At 45.5% G+C, this 25228-nt stretch overlaps 1 protein-coding gene across 1 annotated transcript in view; it reads left to right on the forward strand.

Annotated features, from left to right (window-relative positions):
• Window positions 1-14961, forward strand: part of LOC149332862 (endoribonuclease Dicer-L-like) — a 58401-nt gene extending 43440 nt beyond the window's left edge. Inside the window, exons 16-20 of the mRNA XM_089558430.1 lie at window positions 410-580; window positions 4110-4375; window positions 8693-9062; window positions 11134-11372; window positions 13630-14961. Of these exons, the coding sequence (XP_089414556.1) occupies window positions 410-580; window positions 4110-4375; window positions 8693-9062; window positions 11134-11372; window positions 13630-13783 (1200 nt within the window). The 3' untranslated portion in view covers window positions 13784-14961. The remainder of the gene's footprint in view (window positions 1-409; window positions 581-4109; window positions 4376-8692; window positions 9063-11133; window positions 11373-13629) is intronic.
• Window positions 14962-25228: the final 10267 nt, after the last annotated feature.

Below are 25228 nucleotides of genomic sequence, written 5' to 3' on the forward strand. Positions count from 1 at the left end.
TGGCTGACAACTACCAAGAAGAGCACCACCGTTCTCTTGCTTTGCAAGTTCACTTCCACACTGACATAAAAAAAAAAAAAACTTGTTTCTGTAATCTTTTAAGCAGTGATTTGGTCTTCTTGCGAGTGCTTGCATTTATTGTGGCCAGATGTGTGGTTCCAAGCGATGTGTGGTTCCTTCAACATTTCATCTGTTGGCAGGTTGTGCTTAATGGCCTGGCAGATGGCTGCACCTTTGCACGAGCTCCTTAATTTCCTTAATTAGCCTGAACCGAGTAGTCTGTGGGTCTGGCTACTGTAATGCCGTTTTATTAGCTGCCAGTTACAAGATGTGTTGGGTGCTGCTTTCACCAAATGTTTATGGGGCAAATGGCTCGAATAATAATAGTAATAATAATGTCTGGACACAGGAGTACCAGGCTGCAAAGAAGCGGCCCGACTACATTCCGCCGCCCTACAACACGTCTGGGCCTGTCCCAATCTGCATGACGTCGCAGCTGCCGGACAAGAGCGTGGCTGACTCAGTGGAGGCCATCATCGGTGCCTACCTGCTCGTTACAGGACCTATCGGTGCTCTGAGGGTAAGCCACGCCCGTCCTGGAGTGGAGTAGAATCTCAGTGACGCAGATGTCACGAGGTCATTTATTACCCAAATTCGTTTAAAAATAAAAAGAAAACTAATCAAATGTTGAGAAATGTATTCACACAAGTTTACTTATGGGCCGCCGCGGTGGCTCAGTGGTTATGGTGCTCGGCTGCTGACCCGAAAGACGCGGGTTCGATCCCGGCCGTGGCGGTCGAATTTCTTTGGGGGAGAAATTCTAGAGGCCCGTGTACTGTGCGATGTCAGTGCACGGTAAAGAACCCCAGGTGGTGGAAATTTCCGGAGCCCTCCACTACGGCGTCTCTCATAGCCTTAGTTGCTTTGGGACGTTAAACCCGATAAACCAAACCAAACCAAACAAGTTTACTTATGGCTGTGCACACTGTGTGGCGCGTGGATTGTGTTCCTCTGCTCGCTGCTTGTTCCGGATGCCAGGTTGTCTTTTTAGTTGTTTCTTTTTTTTTAAGGGGAACGAGCACCAAATATTGGTTGTGTGCTTTGTTCTTGTAATGATGTACAGTAGGTACGTCGGTAAACTTAATTGCCTCATCGAATTCACCTATTCCGGGCAAATAATTCGATTTAATTTCCTTTCTCATGTTTTTCTGCTTATTGGGCCCAGATAGTCGCAATGAAGTCGGGGACTTCGTGTCATGTGAGGCATAATGAAAGAAACTGCGGTGTTATATCTATTTGCTCATTGTCATTCCACCTCTTGGGACTCGCTGGCACACGAATCTGAGTGAACTGAAACAACAAGGCTGGGATCGTGCAGTCAAACCCGCTTATATCGAACCTGGAAAAAAACGCCTACAAGTTCAATGTAACGTTTAATTCGATACAAAAGTAGCATTAAGTGTAGCAGCTTACAGACATATTGAGATGGAAAAAAAAAATGAATTTCTTTGATAGCCACTTACTGCGCACAGATTACCAAGCGAAATGGTCATGAATTTTTTTGTTTCTTCATCTTCATTGTTTTGGAGGGGATGTGTTTTTCAGTTATCAATGAACTCCGAACAGCTGAGAGCGCAGCCTTCCAGCGACGCGTAATAGCAACGGACCATCCTGAGCGTATGGAGCACATGGAAGCATGTGGGCACACATTCTTTCGAATCCTCGTCACAATTTGCATCAGTGGTGTCCTCGTTATTCGCGACGTCGGCAATGATGTCTTCGTCTGCAAGCTCTCTAGTGGTCTCGGCGCCGTCGTCCGTGGAGAGTAAGTCACCTACAGCTGCCCCATCACAAATAGCACCAACAAATTTGGGCAGCTGGTTCCACAAATTAAGACCAGTGACTGCTTTATCGAGCCCACCCGACAGAGAATTTGCTCTGCCTTCTGCGGGAAAGCAGAGATAATGTTGGAGCAAGCAGAGATAATGTTGGAGCAGTCGGAACCATGCCATCATCAACCGATAGAGTAAAAATTTTTACTGAACTGAGCTACTTTATTGTAGAGGGTTTCTGCTGTACATCTAACTAGGATAAATCGAATGATTGCTTATATTGAACTGTTCGAATATTTTCTTGAAAGTCCCATGCAAAGTATAGTAGTTTTTTTTTATCAAACTTCCCTTCAGCGGGACATTCAACGGGGCGTTTCTCCTAATGGCGCTCCCATGATCACATTCACGCACGGAGGCGGGTAGGCTGTGTGGCCTTAGGCACCTGCTGGCAGTGCTAGCACCTGTGTTTGAGGATGGCCTTCAGTCTGGCACACTTATTGGCAGCACGACACTGCTGTCGTGCAGAAAAGCCGGCGTTCAGTGCACTGGTTGTTATGCGGTGGAGCCAGCCTAGCTGACCGAAGGCTTATGGCAGCTCTCACGTGGCCTGCTTCGCTGCTGAAGGCGATGCAGAAATCAACTGTACCCTAACTTTAATTGCAACGTCCGCTGCGGCTCCGATGTGAAGTGAGTTAGGCCTAGTGATAGCCAGCGAGCAGTGTGCTGCCCACATTGTTGCAGAAAGCATGCCACTAGCGCGGGCAAGGGAGTGACACTCTCATAGAGCCAATGGGGATGTTTTTTTTCGAAGGCGATGGTGGCGGCACCTGGGAGAGGCGGTAAACGCATCAAAAATCCAATATGGCAGCGAGCGTTTAGGCGGCTGGTTGTGGCCGGTTGCTCGCGCTACAGTGCACTGTACTCGCGCGTTCCTGGTGCTGGCGGCCGCTAGCTTGATCCAAGTTTTGTAAATAATGGTGATTAACTGATCCCGCGCTGCATTCACGCTTGATTTCCTAAGTACTTACGGAATCTGCTCACTCGCTTTTGTATTCCGATGTGTCTGTTGATGTAGCATGGTGCATGGTGGCGAGCGGCGCGACTGCTTAGCAGCTGCGCTCGCTCGAGAACGAAAAGCGTAAATGGTTTTGCACAAAGAACAATTAATTAAAAGAACATCAGCAGTGACAATCGATGTTCAAAAAGTGATTTTAGGCATCAGTGACATTGCAGTATCAGTAACAGGCATCCTAAAAATGAAAATAAAAAAACGACATTATGTAAACCTAGAAGACATGAGCGCGCAGAGAATATATAGGGGATAAAAAAAAATATCAAGGTAGTTATACTATACATAATAAAATGCTACATGACTGAATATAGGTTTGTGCGCGACTTTGTAAGAGATTTAGGTAAATAGCAGGGAAGTAAAACATCTGACATGTATTGAAACGCATCAGTCTGTGGCTATGAATGAACACACGCAGAGAAAGGCAGCGAAAATTTTCAAAATTCGACTCGTGTAGAAGAAATCACAGTGAGTTGGGCTAGGGACAAGATAATATGCTGCAGTGCTAGTTCTTAGCATAAAGACTCCAAAAAAACCTCACTGTGTGACTCGACATGACGCCAATGACGCTGCTGCAGTGCGAATGTCGCCAACGTCGCCGTTTTCGCTTGTGCGGCTGACCGTGCGTCGTCTGCTGCCGCGTTACCCGCGTCGTCATCTTCGCAACTAATTTCTTTGATATCTTATTTTTAATACCTATGGCTGGTTATAATTTAGTTCATAAGTATGTTTTTATTATTGATAGTGCTCGAAAAATTTCACTTTTATTAGGCTTAACTGCAGCCGCGTTTACCGCCGATACCAGGATCGCTGCAATCGTTTCGACCGTGGCGCCACCCTCGGCGCGGACGCGCAACTTGCAACATGCCACAGCCCTGGCGCGGGTGCACCATATTTACACTTCTGGGTTGCAAATAATCTTATCTGTTGCCATATTTCATAATCGAATTATCTGTATATTCAAATTATCTCTATATCAAACTATCACATGGTGCCTGATTACGTGGTGCCCTCTCCAGTCGCATGCCCACTACTCAATGATCATTGAACTTCGCCCTGTGGTAGCGGTCCATCTGGACAGCCACTGAAAATTTCGATGGCTGCTGACTCAGTGGGCATTGAAATTGCCAGTGCGACTGGGGGTATTAGCCGAGGTTCAGTGAAGCCCGTCTCGGGGGACCCGTCTAAGCCACGCTTCTCGTGTGCAGGTCATGAAGTGGATGGGTGTCAAGCTGCCCCACTGTGAGCTGGACTCCCAGGACATCTGGTCGCCCGACCGCATCCACACGTTGGGCTTCCCCGCTCCCAAGTCGCCACTCATGCACTTCGAGGAGGACCCCGAAGGGCAGCTGAGGAGCGAGCAGAGCCCCTGGCACGGGGTGATGGGCCTGGCCGAACAGACCCTGGGCTACACCTTTAGGGACAAGGCATTCCTGCTTCAAGCCTGCACGCATGCTTCCTACTACAGGAACCGGTAACAGCACTTCCACGATTTTGCTTCCAAGAAGGCGTCATGCTTTTGTGCTGCCTTTGTTGTTTTCTTTAAGTCCGGAGCGCAGCACGGAAGAAAGAATAGAGGGAACCACTCTGGACGAATGCTGACTTGCGCCCAATTTTATTGAAAGAAGCAGCATGTTAAGAAACCGCGAGTTAAAACCAAAAAGATATTGTGTCGTATAGACTATTAGAGTAAAATTTCGTTAATCCGGGCATCAGGGGAGCGGAAAAATGCCCGAATAATCCAAATATCACGTTATTGAGTGGTCCCTTAAAGCTACCAAAAACTATTTGTGTGAAAGTAAAATTTGGTGTAAACCTGGGCAGTGGCTATCTCTGTGGAAAGGCCAACTGTTATGAGGTTTTGCTCTGGCTGGAAAGCCTCTTAATACGTTACATATGTCATTAAACTCACCGTGACAAAGTTCTCTGCTTCTTAGATAGCCAGTTCTGTTGTTAAAAGCATTTAAAAAGCTCTAGAGCAGACTGCGTGTGCACTTCGCGACGTATCACGCAGTTAGGAAATGTACTGGACATTATGTAGGTATTGACCATAGCGAGCCTTCCTCAAGCTGGACCCATTGTGAATGAACGGATTACAGATGTCGTGGATTGATAGGTTTGTGGTTGAAATGCGGCTTGGTAGTCCTGCTGTGGTACTGTGGAAAAATGTTACGAAATTCCAGGCGAGAGATTACCATGCCAAAGCTCTGTGTAGCCACTGGGGGCATGAATGCGCATGCCGCAACGCTCATGCCGCATGGCTTTTTGAAGCGCTGCTAACGGTTCACGTTGGGCGACGTTTGGCTGTTTTCATCAAAGTAGCGTTCTGGTGAGGCCCTGGCCTTAATTGGTTGAAATTAATCAAAAGTCTGCATCATTTTTCACGCTTCCGTTCAAAAAAGAGGGCTTTTCAAAAAGTTGTACTTGCAGCACTACGGTGACAAAAACCAAAGGGCGGTCACCGCTGACATGCATTCGTCCACAGCACTGTAAATTTTTATGATTGGCATTGGCATTCCTAACAGTGTGCGTTTGAAATGCTTGCCAGCTTGCTGCGGTTTCTAGAGGAAGCAGTGAGCCTCTGAAACCCCACCACTACGGGGCCGAGCAGCACCTCCTTGGGCCGAGTGGTTCGTTTCTGCGTCATTTCCGGCACTTGATAATGGTGGTTCTTTTTTCGGACTTCGGTTTAAAAACTTCGATTTTTGCAAGTAATTCTCAACACATTTCCTTTTCTTGCGAATGCCATCTCTTGTTTTTACGGCTCTCTGTTGACGTAGAACTAGGAAAACATCTTTTTACGAGGCGGAAATTTTTGTTGTAGTTGGCCTTAAGATGAGACAAAACTATGAGAGACAAAAAACGATTTTTCGCAGTTCCATCAAACGCCTTAATTCGTGTACACTGGGGGTGTAGACGAATTATGAAGCCACCATTATGAAGCAGGCCCACTTCATAATGGAGCTCTCTGCAGCTTCTTTTATTGCGCAACGCAGTAGCACTGGAACTTCTTTACGTGTAGCATCACACTTGAGAAGGCTTCACTGCACAAACCGCGAGCAACACGTGATGAGTGCAGAGTTTTGGCGCACTGTAATAATGACAGAACTGCGTCAACAGAAACAAGGAATGTGCACACTGGTGCCAGAGTGGCTAGACTCGTAAAAAAAAAAAATAATCGGCGTAAAGGCAGTCTTTATTCTAAACGGCATACAGCTATGGGCGTGGCTGGCTTACCGATATGCGCGGTCGATAGCCACCATCACCACGGGAGACTGCAGCGAAGCTTTGAAAAATTGATAAGGGCTTAACGTAGTTAAAACCGAGTAGACCTGCGAAAGCAGGTGTTCATTCTTCAGTTGGAGGGGGCACTTAAACTCCGCCTTAGGGGTGTGGCATGATATATTTAGTGGGTTAATGCCCATGTGTGCTGAATTGGTAATTCTTACCTAAGATTCATAGATGGTGGCGACTCCTCATATACCACTACCAGCGCAGCGGTTAAGCGATGCGCCACTGCACTGGCAGGTGACCGTTTCTATCCCAGCCACACGTCGGGTTTTTGCAACCCATGTTGCTCTTCCCGAGCAACCTCTCGCACAGATGGCACAACGCTCGTCCAAACTTACCCGAGCTTACCCGAGTGACACGGGTTGCTAGGCAACGGCACAAGATCGTACGTGCCGTTTTTGCCAATATGCTCGTGGCGTTAGGTTATGGCTAAGTGTTTGGTTTAGCTCATGCCGGCTCCCTGGCTGGCATGACGCCGTCGTAAGCTGTGAAACCCAGCACATGTGTGAGGGTGGTGCCCTCTGCGTGTGTAGGCGACAGGCGGCAGCAGCGCGGCGCCATCTATTGGAGCACAGCTGAAGCAGTTAGGCAACAACGACTCAAGGTCGTGGATAGACGCACCGCCACGAGCATACGCGACGAGCCGAGCTGGGCTCCAGTAGTATTGCTTTCGCAACAAAAACAAAACCACATGGCCGAACTCTCTCGGCATATCGACGATGGCCTGCCGATCACCAACATGCCTGCCGTCGCACTCACATCAGAGGGTGGGAGAAACAGTGTAATATGCAGTTCTGGCCAAAGGATGAATATTTGAACGATTGCTTGTCGAGCATGTCATATCTCGACATCACGGCACCACTTCAGGAGCCTGTCCAAATTAACAGGTGCCAGCCCCAGGGCTTCCAAGTAAATGAGCTTCCGATGTCACAGACTGACACGGCTGTTTGGCGGAAGTCCGGCAACAGTCTGAATTTTCTGAATGAACGAGGTTTTACTTGGTATAAGAAGGTGGAAATGAATAGCATAAGTCGGCTTACTTTGGACAGCACTAAGCAGGGATGGCTGATGCATGCATTGCTATTCTTACCTGGAGAGGCCAGTTGCCAGCTCGGCCAATATTCTCTCCTTCTGTACGGCCTTTTATTTATTTGTTTGATTATTGAATAATTTTTCCTTAGGGCCATGACAGGAATTACGCTGCATGAGGGGAATAATACAAGTACAGAAATATGGTTGCGTTACCTCTTGTTAGTCAGCTGCATGTCTGGGCACTGCCCGTTCTGATTTGTGCATCTGTGAGTTTAATATGCACGAAATGATGTGTGTGTACTCTGACTCCCAGCTTGTTCACAGTGGAAGCTATGACCACATGCTGTCAGTTCCCACAATTTTGTTGATCTTCCATGCTTGTTGGCGAAGCACGCAGGCCTGGAAGCCGCTGTGTCAGGCTCATAGCTACCAATACAGGAGGTGATCTCAGCCTTTTTAACCTTTGGGGAACTCTACAGCTTTCAAAAGGTGCTGAGAGACCGCACGTGCCTCGATTTCAAACCCTTCATGCCCAACATGCATGTTGAAAGGAGCGTGCAGACACAATGCACCTTAAGAAGTGCCCAGATTCCATTAATAATGACTGGCTGCACTGTGGAACAGTCTGCAGTGACCAGTTACGTTACTTGTCCTGTGTTTCCTCTGCTTCCAGTGTGTCTTTCGCGCTGTTTACCCTATGTAATGTATCATCAGAAGAGGCGAAATACGGGCTGGTTGGTACATGTTTGAAGAATTGGATAAAACAGCTCAACGAAAGACGAGACAAGAGAAGGGAACAAAAGATTTGGACAAGACCTCTGTTTGGCATCTAATACAGCAGAAATCATGTGGCGTCAGGTAGTTCCTTGGCTTCCACGGAAAAGGAGACCTCCAGCCACAGTCCACAACAAGAAGTTGTTGTTCTCGGCGACGTCAACATCCCTACGAGAATCAACAGCCTTCTTCTCAAGCTGGGGCCACAGCGCTGGTGTTTGTCCTTCCCTTGGCTCATCTTCCGGTGCGCTGTTTTATCCAATTCTTCAAAAATGTATCATCAACTCGCCCATTTGGCCACAGTGTTGGACCAAGTACAGCGTGATTAGACCCAAAATGAAGGGGGTAAAGAAAACACAGGGGTTGAGGCATGCACGGATTTAGGTGCTTGGGAAACCTCAAAAACCGCTCCTAGGATCCTCGGGGGGTTCCACGGAACCCAGTTTGAGAACCTTTACAATACAGTATGGCGTATAGTTTTTCATTGTGTGTGAGGCATTGAAGTGGAAGAGTGAAACTAGGGACTTCATTTATTTGCTTCACTACAGTGTTTATCTTTTCATGTATAAAAAGTGCTGGGAGAGTTTCTAAAGGCTAATCTACTGTTTGTGTTCAATTTGCCTTTGGTGTCTCTTGAAGCTGTTTGTAGACTGGACTGTCTTGAGTCCTCTTTTTTGCCCTCCCTCCCCGTCAGGCTGACAGACTGCTACCAGCGGCTGGAGTTCCTGGGTGACGCGGTCATCGACTACCTGGTGACCCGCTACCTGTACGAGGGCCCCCACAAGTTCAACCCGGGGCAGCTGACGGACCTGCGCTCGTCGCTGGTCAACAACACCTTCTTTGCCGCGCTGGTGGTGCGGCACGGCCTTCACCACTGCCTGCTGCACTGCAACCCGGGGCTGTTCAACGCCGTGGCCCGCTTTGTGCAGCACCAGGCCCGCTTGAGCGAGGACGAGTCCAGCGAGTCATCCGAGGGGGAGGAGGACACGACCCTGGAGATCCTCGACCTGAACGCGCACAGGAACGAGGTCAAGGACAACCCAGCCTACTGGAAGGTGCTCCAGGTAGGGGTGGCCGCTGCTCGGCATTCTTGGGGCTAATTATAGCTCTCTCTTCGTTTTCGTATGCACTTGTAGCTTGCGTTTTTTCCCAGTTGTGACGGTAATAGTGGGGAACGTGACCATTGTGTTTCCTGACAACATGAGTTAGTGTTCACAGCCGGTCACAGCCGGGGTGTTCTAGCTGGTTCAACAGGCCAGCGGCGAGAGGTTGAATCGGCGAGCGGGAATCAGTGCCCAACGGGGCACAACACTCTCGACTTCCTCTTCTTTCGTCCTCTGCCTTGCTCTTCCTGCATTTCTCCAAGCCCGTAACAATATTTCATAGGTAGATACAACTCAAGAACAGAGTGGCAAATTCTCCTCAAAGGAGGAGGCCCTCCAGTCAGTGGCATTTGCCTGTTGCCGCGACGTCCCATGGTTCGTCCTGTAGTACCGCTAGTGTGACATCGCTGGGGCTGGCATGTGAAAGGGGATTAAGACGAAATAACCGGATTAACTGAGACATCATGACAGTCGGTCGACACTATTTGCTGGAGGGCCTTCTATGAGGGGAACTTGCCACTTTGATCTTTGAGTTGGGTCCGACTATAGCTGAAGTCGGAAAGAGCAAATCGGCATGGGCAGGGCATGTAACGCAAAGGCAAGATGACTGATAGGCGCTTAGGGGTAACAGAGTGGATTCGAAGGGAAAGCAAATGTACCAGGATGTGGCAGAGATGCAGGTGGGCAGATGAGATGCTATGGTGCTCGGCTGCTGGCCCGAAAGACGCGGGTTCGATCCCGGCCGCGGCGGCTGAATTTCTTTGGAGGAGAAATTCTAGAGGCCCGTGTACTATGCGATGTCAGTGCACGTTAAAGAACCCCAGGTGGTCGAAATTTCCGGAGCCCTTCACTATGGCGTCCCTCATAGCCTGAGTTGCTTTGGGACGTCAAACCTCAATAAACCAACCAACCAAGTTTGCAGGGATAAGACAGTTGCAGCTGGTGCCTACATCCACCGCGGAACAAAGGCCTCTTCAATATCCCTCCGAATAACCCTGTACTGCACCATGGTTTATGGTCTATGGTTGTTTAAAGGTGCACTGAAGAGGAATCTGAACTCATCTTTTTGCCGGGGGAACTCAATCTACACGTTCCCAGCATTCTTAGAAACTGCGATTTATTGCTCTGTGTGGCCGATTTCCCTAATTAAATCGAATTAACGTCCGGCTCCCGCCTTTTTTTTTTTTTTAATTCCCGCGTACGGTGGGAGGAGTCGACCAACGCATGGAGTGCTTTTCAGGCAGTCGCGTGGAGACTTTGCATTGGCTTTTATTTTGTTTCTTTTAGGCTTCTGTGAAAAAGTAGGTCTAGTCAGAGACAACATAGCTGCAAATTAGACCCACGAAAATAAAAATACACATGGACTCTTGGCTTTTGCCGATCACTACGTATCACTCCCCCGATGGCAGAGCAGCAAGCCGCAACGGGACTGGGTGAAAGGTTGGCCGACTCCTCCCACCGTTTGCAGGGAGTTAAAAAAAAAAAAAGGCGGGAGCTCGACGTTAATTCGATTTCAATTAGGGAAATCGGCCACACAGGGCAATAATTCGATGTTTCCAAGAACGCTCGGAACGTGTAGATCGAGTTCCCGCGGCAAAAAGACAAGTTCAGATTCCTCTTCAGTGCACCTTTAACGTCCCAAAGTGACTCAGGCTATGAGGGACGCCATAGCGAAGGGCTCCGGATATTTCAACCCGAGGTGGTGGAAATATCCGGAGCCCTTCACTATGGCATCCCTCATTGCGTGAGTCGCTTTGGGACGTTAAACCCCCATAAACCATAAATCACGGTGCAGTACAAATTTATTCGGAGGGATATGGGAGAGGCTTTTGTTCCGTGGTGGACGTAGGCTAACGAAGATAGTGCAGGTAGTGTGATGTGATTTGCACTGTTCATGTGCCTGTGCACTACAGAGGTGGCAAACCTGTTTCTGGTTTCACACACTGGCTTGTTTTTCTGGGCAAGAGCGAGAGCTGGGTGGCCGCTGTCTGAGCAGGACAGTACATGCATGTGTGGTCGCACGCCTGTGCAGCGCTTCTACTACCACGAGGAGGAGTGCCTCGAGCCCGAGGAAGTGGAGGTGCCCAAGGCCCTGGGCGACCTCTTCGAGAGTCTCATAGGCGCCGTGTTTCTCGACTGTGGAATGTCGCTGGACACCGTCTGGGGCATCCTGTACCGCCTGTTCGGCCGCGAGATCGAGTCCTTCTCCAAGTGCGTGCCCCTGCCACCCACCCGCACCCTGCTCGAGCGCTTTCCAGACGCACGCTTCAGGTGAGCAAGCTGGCGGTGGACTCCTCGCTTCTGCAGCACTGTCTTTGCGTTGCTGTTGCTTTGGTGGTGCAGTGCAGTACAGTAGAATCTTAAAGACATGGTCACGGCTGATGCGAATTTTTTGAGATGATACGAATTCGTAAAACTAGCCACAGAGGACCAGAACAAAGCTTATGAAAGAGACATCGGCCTCGAAACCGGCTCATGCAGCTTTGCTGCCTATAGCACGGCCTATGCATTGGGACATGATTTTGTTGCCGCACCTTTGGTTTGGGACAGTGCTTGGATCCATAATGGGGCTTAAGTCTGGCGAAACTGATACATGAAGACTGGGCACTACAAGTCAATGTAAACACATTCCACAACCAACGCTTTGTCTTCAGAAAAGCGATTCCACAACCAACGCTTTGTCTTCAGAAAAGCGTTTTCAAGACGTGTTCAGAAAATTATCGTGTAATTTTCACACCCCTTTTTGCAGCCTTAATTTAAAGGAAAAAAAAGGGCGCAAATTGTGTCAGTGTATACGGTATTATTCTCTCTCTTTGCATATGTTCCACCCGGGTACACACACTTCTCCGATATCTTTATGTGACTGTAAACACCGTGCTTGTAGAAGTCAACGGTTGCTCTAAAAGCCACGTTGTGATTTGGAAATCGGTCTCATTGTCTCAAAAATGCCTGCTCTTCAAATATTACTTCATTGTTGGAAAGAGGTGGGAGTCCGATGGTGCGAGATTGGGCAATCAAGTGGGATGCGGTAGAATTTCTAGCCTGCAGCAGCGTGCTTCCATCTGGGCAACATGTGAGTTGTGAACTGTCTTTGAGAAAGCAGACACCTTTGGCAGGCGTGCGACCGTCTCTTGGTTTTGACGACTGCTCGCAGTTTCCACGGCAGTGAAGAATAGTATGCCCCTGTAATCATAGTACCCTTTGCTAAGATATCTGTCAAGATTACTCTGTGCTGGTTCTAAAAGACTTTGAGCATGACCTAGCCAACGGATTGTTGGACATGCATTCTTTGAAGGCGGTGAGTCCAGATGCTTCCATGAAATCAGCTGTACTTTAGTCTCCGGATCATAGTGATCGACCCAGCTTTCATACTGTGTGGTTAATTTGTTGAAAAAGTTCCCCCTGGTTTTTCCACAGCACATCGTCAAAAGAGCCTAGGAACATTCAGCTCGTTCCTGCTTCGGGAAAGGCGTGAGCAGCTGGGGAAGGACTAAGGACTAGTATATATCAAAACTGACCGCCCAATGTCACCTCTGTGCAACCATAACAAATGAGCGGTCAGCCCAAGATGACTTTCTTTTTTTAGACTTCCTCTGAGCAACACAACAATTAGTATGTTATTCTGATTATAGTTGCAAACAAAATGTGTTTGCAAGACCTCCAAGTCTTTTCATAGCTCTTTTTTTTGTGGAAAAGCATTGTCTGCCTTTGGTTTGACCTAGCTGTGCTGACATTCGAAATTATTCGAAAATGTTTGTTCGAATTTGGAGCCAATTTTTATTATTCACGTTCGCTTTTGCAGCAGTAATTTGGTGGTGATGCGCCTCTAATTTTTGCAGAAACTGCTGTGAGAAACACTTTCTTGAGCATTTATTTTACAGCTGTATGCCGCAGATTTGGATCATGAGAGGGAAATAACTAGAAGAATAAGAATGAGGTGGAGCGCATATGGGAGGTTCTCTCAGATCATGAATGGCAGTTTACCAATATCCCTCAAGAGAAAAGTACACAACAGCTGTATCTTACCGGTACTCACCTATGGGGCAGAAACGTGAACGCTAACAAAGAGGGTCCAGCTTAAGTTAAGGACAATGCAGCGAGCCATGGAAAGAAAAATGATAGGTGTAACGTTAAAGAGATCGGAAGAGGGTGGAGTGGGTGAGGGAACTAACGCGGGTTAATGACATCCTAGTTGAAATCAAGAGGAAGAAATGTGCTTGGGCAGGGGACGGCGGAAAGTTAGGTGGGCGGATGAGATTAAGAAGTTTGTGGGGATACAGTGGCTGCAACTGGCAAAGGACAGGGTTAATTGGAGAGACATGGGAGAGGCCTTTGCCCTGCAGTGGGTGTAGTCAGGCTGATGATGATGATGATGATGATGTGTGCCAGTGAGTCCCAGCCAGAAACTTTTTTAGTGTTCGCCTGCTTGGCATTGGAAGACATTATCTTGGCAGGCCCTCGAGACATTGGGTCATATTTGGTTGTTCCACAAGCACCGTTCAGAGTTGCATGTCTCTGCTGTTTTCAGCCCGGCCGAAGTGCTCAAGAACGAGAAGGTCAAAGTGGAGCTCACCCTGGGGGACCAGAAGTTCACCTGCATTGCCAAGAGCAAGAAGCTCGCCAAGACGGCCCTCTCCAAGAAGTGCCTCCGCATGATGAAGATGCCCTGCGGTTCCGCTTAGGAACTCGCCGTGCCTCAACACGGTCGCCACACTGCTTCCTCGTGGAGAGAGGGGTGTTTGCAGTCCTTTGCATGCTGTTGCGATGGATGTGTATTACGTGGGAGTAAAAACTCCCCATTGGTGGACACTCATGTAGGGGACTCTGGGGCAGTTGCGTATTAGCAAAGCCATGCCCAAGCTTTGCAATGCCTTTAACCCGAGCATCTCCTGTGCTTTTTGCCAAAGGAATGATAGCAAAATGGATTGTAGTAACAGGGCATGGTTTATATTATGTGTGTGTATACTTAGAAAGGTTGATTATTACTGCCTTGCGGTGAAAGTTAGCACTGTACAAGATGTGGCAAATGCATGGGGACATTTGTCACTTCCTAGCATACATGCTGAGCTGTGCCTCTTGAGGCATCTGTGACATTTTTGCGCCACACCTTAACCCTATATATTTCCGGCTTGAACTGTGATCTCTTATTTTGTACTCAATGCCCTGAAGGACTGAATTGTGCAAAACTTTCTGGAGTCGAGGCTACGGTGATTTTTGTTTCATTGTTTATGGCATCGGTTGCATGAACTAAGCACTGATGTTGTGTCAGTATAGCTTTGGATCCTTAATAAAGGGGTGAATTTGTTCCCTATGCAGAAGGTGGCTGTCGAAAGCTAGTCAGTGATTGTTTGCTGCATTGTAGACACTTTCAGTGGCCGCATTTGTTATGCGTCATGTTGCGGCAAAGTAGTGTGTGTAAGTGCAGTTAGAATGTAAACAGCCTTGATAAGACCTAAGCACGGGCACTTTACGTTGTCTTCCCTGTGTAGTGTTTCCGGAACAGAAGTGATAGGAGAAAAAAAAACATGCACGAAACCCACAGCAATAATCAAGAGGGTTTTGAACGTATTCACTGTGGAAAGCTGAAGTTCCTAGGCAAGCGAGGTGCGTGGAAAGATTGAGTTGAAAAGCACTGTTGTTAAATTCTGCTTTGGTGGCAGCCAAGTTCACTTCATGTTCCAAACTAAGTGCAGCCATCTGTATTTCTTGCTGGAAGAGCAGTGGCTTGAGAGTCTAGTTAAGGGGGGACCCTGGTCTTGAAAAGAAATTGTTATTAATCTAGTTATAGTTATGAAATTTTCAGGCTATATGTATTTTTGTGTGCTGATTCTAGATATGCCATTTAATTTCATGTAAAACAATTCCTAGAGCACTTGTGCAATTTTTATGCAAGTACTTTGTGGAAAGTTTTGAAGAAAATTTGCTGCAGGAAACTCGCTGAAATGCATGCCATTGGGTTCTCTTGACACCAAAGAATGCAATAAGGGTAAAATTATCATCCTGGCTATCATAGAACTTGAGTGATAGGGTACCGAAGCTGCCACTTCAGAAACAGGAATACACACTTTTCCTCTCATTTCTGAAGCGACAACTTCAAAACCCTATAACTCAGGTTCTGTGATAGCCAGGATGATAATTTTACCCTTATTGCATTCCTTGGTGTCAAGAGGACCCAATGGCATGCATTTCAGCGAGTTTCCTGCAGCAAATTTTCTGCAAAACTTTCCGCAAAATACTTGCATAAAAATTGCACAAGTGCTCAAGTAATTGTTGTACACAAAATTAAATGACATATCTAGAATCAGTGCACAAAAATACATGTGGCCTGAAAATTTCATAACTGTGACTTCATTAATTAATTTTTTTTTCATGACCAGGGTTTGTACAGGGTTTGTACAGGGTTTGTACAGCCACTGCAGCTGTGTTGAGACAGATCCATTCCAGAGTTCTACTTGGCCGTAACGGTTGTTGTTGGTTGTGGTGCTTGGCTTGGCTTGATCTTGGCTCGGCCTACCTTGTTGCTAAGCTCCAGGGTGGGGCTCATGTTGTCACATTGGACGGGCTTCAGTCATGGTCTTTGTAACACCAGGAGCAATTCAGAGCCCAGTGTGATAGCAAAGGTGTCATGCTGTGTTATAGGGGGCAGGTAAGCTGCGACCAGGACCAATACTGGCAAAGGCACGTTGTAGTGTTTGATGGGGTTGTGCCGTTTATCCGTCCAACATGAGGGGGCGCATGCTGATTGCATCTTCATGGAAGGTCTGCGTCAGAACTGAAATTTCATGACTGAAGAGACAGTTTAAAAACTCGTGCCCCGTTTTAATATATACGAGCTCGTTAGCACATCTCTGTATCCGTGCTTACTATCGAAAAGTGCCAGTTGCAAGCAACGGTGTGCAAGGGTTGTTTTAGTCCCAGGTTTGCGTGGGACACAGGGTACGCAGGGTGAAGAGTTGTACTGGTTGGCACGGTGCTCATTTTCTGTCTTTTGTGTGTTTGTGTGTGATGTGTACAAAATGTTTGCATGAAATGTTCTTGTTACTTTTCGAGTATTTAATTGTTTTGATGAAATACTAGACGGGTGAATCTTTCCGTCTGGAGCGGCAATTTTTACTCTCGTCATGTCAATGCTGTTTGCCTGCGGCAGCTCCACAAGCGATTGTTATCACATAACGACAAAACTTGGTCATTAACAAAAGGCTATTAGCCCACAATGTACTGACTAGAACACGGGCCTTGCAAAACGTGAAGTAAAAGGCCGTTTAGAGAACGGGCCTTGTAAAACGCGAAGTAAAAGGCCATTTAGTCTGTGCTGTATGGCAGGACCTGTCACTGCAGTTTCTACCTTTTTGGTGGAGAACTCTGGATGAAGTCTGCTAAAGTGCTGCCTGCACTTGCCTTTGACAGTTGTTCAGACCATTGGGATAGCTTAGGAACGGCACAAACTTGTTGCATTGTGTGCGTCGTTTCCTTGCTGTCATGCTGGTCTTGCATTGCTTGTTTCAAGTTCACATTCATTTCTCTTGCACTTCTGATGATCTTAATTTGCATCAGCGCCAGAGTACTACTTTGATTGTAATCTCATTCTTCATTGTATGTGGCAACCACTTTATCCATAATGAAGAATATTATATAATGTCTAGGTAGAATCGTTGTCGGAGGTCATTGCAGTGTTGGCTGAAATGCACTTTGTCCCGTCGTTTTTTTTTTTTTTTGTGCTATGTGTTGTACCGGTGCCTTTTAGCCAACTTGACTTTACCAGCCAACTAGCCCAGTGATGAGTACTCTTATTCATTGCAGTGTATTCGGATAAATGTAGCATTAGCCTTGTCATGATTGTATAGATGGGAGTGATGACTTGTTCTACGTTCACAAAGGACACTTCACATTTCAGACCTGCCCATGTCTTAATTACTCAGTATTAACTGCTTTCTGCCTTGGAGGCCTCAACTTAATCTTCGATACAAGGAAGCGAAGGAATATTGGAACGCTTTGGGTGTGTAGTGAGTGATGTAATGCTTCAAAACTTGGTCAAAGTAACAGAGTCCACTAAGTGTGTGATATCGACAGGACTGTGGTTCTAAATGAAGTAATGTCGGTAAAATGTCTTCTACAAACTATCTTTGATACGGTCATCAAGTTTCTTTGTATTTTGTGGCTGGTAGTGGCTTCTGTTTGTGTGGAGCAAAGCCTTTTATTGTACTACTAAATGTCATTCTCTTTGCTATAGTCAAGAACTCTACTGTGATATATGAAGAGGGAACTTTTCTTTTTATGTCTTTTTGTTGTTGTTGTTTTTTTTTTGCAAGGATTCACTCCACAGAAACTGGCTGCCTGTAGAAGCACTGAAAAAGTTGTGCTTGCAAGCCTAGAGCACCTAAAGATGGAGCATAAAGGTGTTCGTGTCTGCATGCGTGTGTTTATTGACTCTACTAGTTCGATATCAGTGTGCTGTGAAACCTGAATTTGTTATTTCTTGCACTGCAACATTTCGCGATTTTCTTGTAAGTCGCCTTGCAGCCAAGTGGTTCTTTGTTTTGAGTAGGTTTGTAACTGAGCCATCACCATTCACTGGAAAAGGCAATCACTTGCAGAGTACAAGGTCACAGGATTGAATCGTGGCCTGAGATATGGTGAAATGCTGCAGACTTGTGACTTGCTGTTTGCTTGCACGAACATGAGAAAATTAACTCAGTTTTCTAAATTGATTAAAATCAGTTGAGAAAACTGAGGTAATTAACAGGGGTTGTGCCTTTCTTTTTGCATCCTCTTTTTCATTTTGTAGTGTAGCAGCGTAATATAAAGTTCTGTAGTTTAACTGTAGTTTAAAGAAGTGAAGGGGTGTATGAATGGTTTATTTTTTTGTTTCTTTGATCTTGGTCATGTGCCAAAAATTCCAACTGTTCTGAGCATTGCTTCTGAAATGAAAATGTTGTAATAGTGGTTTTTTTGTGGAACCTGAACTTACTCTGGATATTTTAATGTGGACAGTTTTCTTGGCTTTTTGTTCCTGACTGTGGTTATTGCATATTACAAGTTCTTACTTCCTTGCATCTTTCAGCGACGGAGTTTACAAGTTGTAGCAAAAACTTCGTGGCATATTTACTCGAGAGTTTTCCTTACTCGTGCCTCTAGTTTTTGTCTGTCTTTTTGACTGCAGAGAGAGCATATGGCTCGATACAACTCAAGAAAAAAGCGACAAATGCCTCTTGAAGTAAGCCCTCCAGCTTGTGCAGTCAACCTATCATCATAACATCTTTATCTATTGCCTTGCACCAACTATCAGCTGTGGTAGTGGCAGGGGGCGGTTCACTGCGATGTCATGATAAGACGGCTGATGCGTTTGTTGGAGGCTCTCCTTCGATGAGAATTGGCTGCTTTCTTCTCGACTCTTCAGTTGTATCAAGCTATATAGTAAAACTCTGTTAATTCGGATTTCATGGGACTGGTGAGAATGTTTAAATTAACCAAATGTCAAATCGCCGGGGGATGGAAAAAAAAAGACATCAAAGCGTCCCACATGAACATACATTTTTTCCTAAAAAAAAAAAAGGCAATTGCTGATTGCTCGCTGTGAGATATCTGCATGGCAATAGCTACTTTTTTTCACTTGCACCAAATCATGCTTTGTGTGCACACTGTCTGATGAACCAATACTTATGTCCTCTAGGACACTCGGGGCATCAACCCCCCTGCCCTACGCATATATGCTCAGCCTGTAAAAAAAAAATAAAGCGTGCATAAAAGCATGTGACAACGTAAAACGATGACAGGCTTTGCAATGCAGTGACACTGAAGAATGCTGAGAGCACATTCTGCAATGCAATTCATAATGCAACAGGAACGCAGAAGAAAATGACCGAACACAGCACAATGCTGTCGTACCTTCTCCACTGATGATCATAAAGATGGCGTAGACCAAATGTTTAGGGGAATCCCCCAAGGTGGAGTAGATTTGTAATAAGGGAGTAATTACTCATTGACATCCACCCGAACGCAACCATACGGCTACAAAGGAAAACTTTACAGCTTGTTCAGAAACTTCGCAGTTGAAAAATTCTTCCTGGTCTTGGGTTCGAACCCAGGACCACCGCTTCACTGGAGCAGTCGCTCTACCCGGACCAGGATGGATTTTTCTTTAACTGCGAAGTTTCTGAGAAAGCTTTCTTTTGTGGCCGTATGGCTGCGCTTGGGTGGACGTCAATGAGTAATTACTCCCTTATTAAAGATGATGTTGCACCTTCTAACCGTAAAGATGACATACCTTCTCCCCTGATGATCATAAAGATGACCAAGGTACCTTTACAGTTTGGTTGGGCACCAGTATTACCCATGCCTGAATGGTTAAAATTCAGAGTAGCTCACTCTCCATAACCCTGTCTTCAGCGCCCTGTGCACAATCGAATTTTGCCACCTGTCCGAAGTAACCAAGATTCATCCAAGTGATTCACGCCATGAAATAGTACATATGTTTGATGGGACCAGACTGGGTTTCCAAATCATCTTACTGCAGTGTGTGTAGTCATTGTACTTCATTCACTTTTACAGAGAAACTGCGTCCTCATATGCGATCCAATTTACAGACTCTGTGAGCTGAAGTGTTGGAAGTGAGCGCTGATCAGCTATGTTGTGTCTTTCGTGGTCATTAAGCAGACTGGTAATTTGTGTTTCCCAATTTAACCTCACTTTCTCGAGGGACCTCTGTAAGAATGCCTTTGAAAATAAATACCTTATTCTCTTGAATGTGACTCACTTGTCTAATTATAATGGAAATCAAAAGTCATTCCTCACATAACTGAACTAATCTTATTGGGTACTTGGATCATCTGTTCCTGTCGCATGCCAGCAGGGGTGACTTCTGCATTGCAATCATAGTTGTGCAATGTTCTGGTAAATAGGGTAGACTGATATGGGAAGGAAGGCCAGTATGTAAAACATGGAACACACAGCCCCAGAAGACTTTTCACGCACTGCTGTCCATGCATACAAGTGCTTAAAGCTTTGCTGGGTTAGAGCCTCATGCACCTGCACAAAAATGAGCTATGCCATGCCTGTTGCAAAAACCGTTGATGTTGTGGAGTACCGGTGGAGTAGGCCCGGGCCATCTCACCCTAAGCCACGTTCTTGGTTTGTGGCCCGGCCTTGGAACACTCCCTCCTCGGTGAGTGAGTTTTCCATGCTAATTCATAATGCAACACCTGTGAAGAAAGCTGCAGCTGAATACCTCCAGTGTGAACAGGCACTTTGGTTGCAAGAGCTAGGATTATGCTAGATGAAAATTCTAATGTTACCACAATGGCTGATATGCAAGGGTACGTTAGGTGATAGTCCTCTGCATCGAGACTGTTCAGAGCTAGTCTCGTAAGCACTGTCTAAAAAAAACTAATTGTGTATGTCTGCGGCTCATTTCCTTCAGCGATAGCAGATTTGGCATTCTGTTCACACTTGTGTTCGGTCCTCAATTCAGTAAAGAAACGAGTTTTGGTTCCACTGTACACAGGCAGATAAACAAGCTTTTTCGTGTTTTTTATGTAAAGTTTAGAAATAAACTTGTGGCCTGTATTTACTACAGCACTCCACGAGTCAAATGCGAAAGGACATGCTTTGTTTTCAATCTCTTATTTACTGCACCTGTATGCAGGCTGATCATGGTCACGATCACGATTGTTGGTGAACCAAAATCTTTTCCAATAAAACAGTGGTTCTGTTCAAGTGGAGGTGATATTTTTTTTATTTTTGAAGAAGCAGATATATGCCTGAACAGGACAAACGTTTGAGGTACACTTCAGATGATCTTTGTAAGGAATGGTGTAGTAGCCTCGTGTTCAAACGTGGTAAGTCTTCTCTGGGAAAAACCGGAGCTGTGCTCTCGTACGTTTTGCTGTGACTCTGGTTGACCACAGCAACACTGTAATGAAAACAGGGTGTGCTTATGCATGTATGTTTGTTCGAAGGTGGTTTCACACTTCTAGGGTTGAAATCTTGTTGCCGCATTATGCTCTCGGACGGCACATTTTTCTGTTTGAAATGTGCTTTGTAATGCAGAGTGGTAAATAGCCTCTGCACAATGTTCAGCTGTTTCAGGTAACTGATTAAAATGGTGTGTTGAAATGAATCAGTTAAAGCGACACTGTGGAAGGATTATTCTGGCAAAATTAAATACTATGGTTCGTTTTGGCTGTTTTGAAGTTTGTTCACCAATGAAAGACTGACTTATCGCCAATAAATTCAGAGTTAAATATGGAATCCTCTCTTTTTTTCTTTTTCGCGCTCGGTTCAGCGTTCACACGAGCATTAAAGACTCTGTGCCTACTGACAGAAGTGGATGGTAGTGTGATGTACCTCGGAGGTCTGCAAAAAAAAAAAGCATTTGATGCCACATCATGGTTTGGTAAGGGGAATGGGTCTGTGGCAGCTATATCCATCTTATTTCTTAATCTTTTCTAGCTTAAAACAATGCTGTCTTCAGTTAGTGATTGACACTGGTATGCAGCAATCATTAATGTAGGCCAGCTTCATTTTGCCCATGGTGGCCAACACTGAACCTGGTATGCCTAAACAACAACTGAGCAGTCATTCCCACAATACTGCAGTTCTACAAGTGTCCAAGGTGTACACCATTTTGTAGCCACAATCAAAGATCAAACTCGGTAGGCATAGCATGTTCTGCAACATAGGTGCAGTTACTCGACCGTCCTAGATACATATACACTGCCTTGTTGTCTTCAAAAAGGGTCGCATCATGTACAGTGCAGGCAATTATGATGTCACAACCAGGAAAAAAAATAAAATGCACATTAACGTGAAAATGTGCATATGGGCAGTACAGATCACACGACCGCCACAAATGTGAAAGTGGAGAGAAAGGAAATACAGATATTTTCCTCCCAACAGCTGAAAGCAGAGTCCGAGCAGATGTGCCTTCAGTGTGTAATAATACGACAGGAGTGTTGAGACGGTACAGTAATATTCGATTGTAGTAGACTGTTTTTGTGGGCTAGTTAATTTCAATGAAAGGTAGGACTGCGCGAATGTACAACAAGGACAGGAGATCTAGAAACGAGAATGACACCATGGGCGCAGCCTTCCAACTGTTCGATTACCGTGGGCATCTTGCTGGAATGTTCCAAACAGTTTTAATCATTTTAAGTTCTCTTGTCACTTCTTGTCAGAGCCTATGTTTTATGTTTAGGTTTGCGTTAGGTGTCAAAATTTTGCTTTTGACATCTATAGAATGTCTAAGTGTGCGTTTGGGTTCATTTTGTAATGTTGTTCTAGTATCATGAAGATTGTTACAAAGCTTTCAAATACCCCTTCAGCGCTGCCTAAATGCCTTTGCTCATTCGATTGCACAAGGTGCTGCAATGGCTACTTTATGCTTCATATTCCCAACCTTTGTGTAAAAATTGATGACACTGAAGACAACATTGTATTCATGTGTAGCGCCCAAATTTGGTTGGCCTGAACATTTTGAACTTGCATTATATGGGTTTTTCTTTCTTTTTTCTTTTCTGAAAAATGAAACTCCTGCTTCACCTATTTATAGTAGCATTGTATTGGTGCAAATGCAGTGTTTACGCTTTCAGACACGCACAAATACTAACATATGCATGCCTCGGCACAGTATATCTAATAGCTTTGGTTTCAATGCTTCAAGAAACAATCGAGTTGCTTGTACGCAGATTGCCTGTTCATGGATATCTTTCAAAATATTTGTGGTTTAATAGCGGCTGACATGTACAGGCATGTGGTGAACTGCAAGGCAAGTGACACTTTGCTTTATTTTCCATCGAAAGGTGGAAATGGCCACCCATACAAAAGCCCGTTTCGGCAGCGTGCATCTTCTAGCAAGTCTGCACATGCCATTGATATGGTCCACATGTTTCATGCTAAATTTTCATCGCACTAGCAAAGTATGTTCAATGCAAATAAAGTATGTACACATCTGGAGAATCAACATTTCGAGATATTGAAGTTGTTAGCAAGAAAGTGTAGTAAATTTTTAATACAAAGCAGATGTGGCAATGATTTTACAACTTTCCAGAGATCATAGGCTAGACATGAATTATGAATATGAATCCTATCTGAAAATGTGTACCTACTATATTGACTCAAATGTAACGAGTTTCTTTTTTTACGAAAAATAAAAGTGAAGAGTTACCCCTCGCATCATTATCTAACATTATGCGGACACAAAGAGCATGCTATGTATATTGGTTCATGTGTCGTGCAGGTCGGTGCCCAACTTTGTATGTCTTCCTGAACAAAGCTGTATGTCTTCCGTATGTCTTCCTGTATACGTGTATGTCTTCCTGAACAAAGCTAAAGACACCACTCAAAAATTGGAAGATATTCTGTACTTTTTCCAGAGGAGTGATCATTCAGCTGGTGATCTTAAAACTCTCAATGTTTGCTATTCATGACATGACTTAATTTAAAGATATGTTAGAAAAGTAACTTAGAAGCAAGATGCCAAAACATGAGTACCAATCAGGCATTTACTCCACATCAAGTACTAAGCTCTATTCACATTAACGACTTAATCTCCTCTGCCCACCTAACTTTCTGCCGCCCCCTGCTACGCTTGCCGTCTCTTGGAATCCACTCCGTTACCCTTAAGGGGGCCAGCGGTTATCTTGCCTTCGCATTACATGCCCTGCTCAAGCCCACTTCTTGAATCTCTTGATTTCGACCAGGATGTCATTATCCCTCGCTTGTTCCCTCACCCACACCGCCCGCTTCCGATCTCTTAACGTTACACCTGTAGTGTAGGACGTCTACGAAGGCGCTGCGTCGCGAACGGCTAGCGGTACGTCTCAGCTCAGTCCAGAGGCAGCGATCAGTCCCAGCGGCAGCGATCAGCGCACACGCTCGAGCATCGGCGCCGCTGTCTTCGTCCTCTTCTTCCTCACGCCAGCCGCCCAAGGTTCGGGAGCCGAAGGCCTGTCTTACAACTTCCCCCGGGCGAAAAGGCGCCATCCTGGCGGCCTAGGGAGAAGTGATGACGGCGGGGTCGTAGTATGGTTTGAGGCGGTCGGTGTGGACAATTTCACGGCCTCGGCGACGATCATTTTTCTTTCCATAGCTGGCTGCGTTGTCCTTAACTTAAGCTCGACCCTCTTTGTTAGCCTCCACGTTTCTGACCCATATTTGCATGCACGCAAAGTTGCATGGAAGATTGACAGCTTACGCGAAGAAATAATTGTAGCAGATGAAAAAAAAAATCTGACTACGTCAAGTTTTTTTTGCGCAACCTCACATTTCTATGTTGTCTGTGAAGTACTGAGCAAAAAATAGGACCTTTTGTGTCCTGGATAATAATAGGCACCTACAGTCAGTTTTTTGCAGCACAAAAAAAAAAAGGACCCGAGAAAACCCGAATTATACTAATTGGTGCTGAATAATCTGATTTGTGCCCGAACTTGAACATATTGGCAGATTTTTGCCTTCCGAATTCTTCAGAAAATAAAACCCGAAAATGAAGGGCCCTATATATATATTCTATATTCAGACTAATGGCGCATTCCAGTCGGTTATCAGGAGCTAGTTTTCTTGTTCCGCGAAGCCATACAGTGTTTCAATGGGAGATTTGGATTCAGCTTCCAAGTCCCGATTGGACCGTGACGGACATCTTGCTCCTTCGCGGATTCAGAGAGCTGCTCCGGATCGCCAGTTGTAATACGCTATAAGATATGTAATAATACTTGAATCGACATAAATTAGGCATCTGTTATATATTATGCTTACATTCAGTAATACATAAGCTCAGATTTGACTGACCTTGTGTGTCAGTGAATGAAAGCAAAAAAAATTGTCTCTCAAAACAAAGTTAAAAACTTTCTGGAGTTCACTTTTAAGCAGATCCACTGACCTTGCTGTTTTTTGTGACAAGCAGTGACACGTAATATATACCAAATAAAAATCTATCATCTTTCGCCTAACTTTGTTCGGTTACCTAGTTGCAGAGTTTCCATTCATGATATGTACTGCATCCATTTTCCACAATTCTCACAGAGCATACCAAATTTTTGCTTACAGAGTTTGGCAAGTTCTTATCTGCATGCATAAGTGGTGCCTGAAGGATATCAATAACATGAAGTGGGGAAAGTAAGTTCATAAACACAATC

Source organism: Amblyomma mixtum, chromosome 8 (assembly GCF_055824585.1).
Source record: "Amblyomma mixtum isolate Tamu chromosome 8, ASM5582458v1, whole genome shotgun sequence".
NCBI lineage: Eukaryota > Metazoa > Arthropoda > Arachnida > Ixodida > Ixodidae > Amblyomma > Amblyomma mixtum.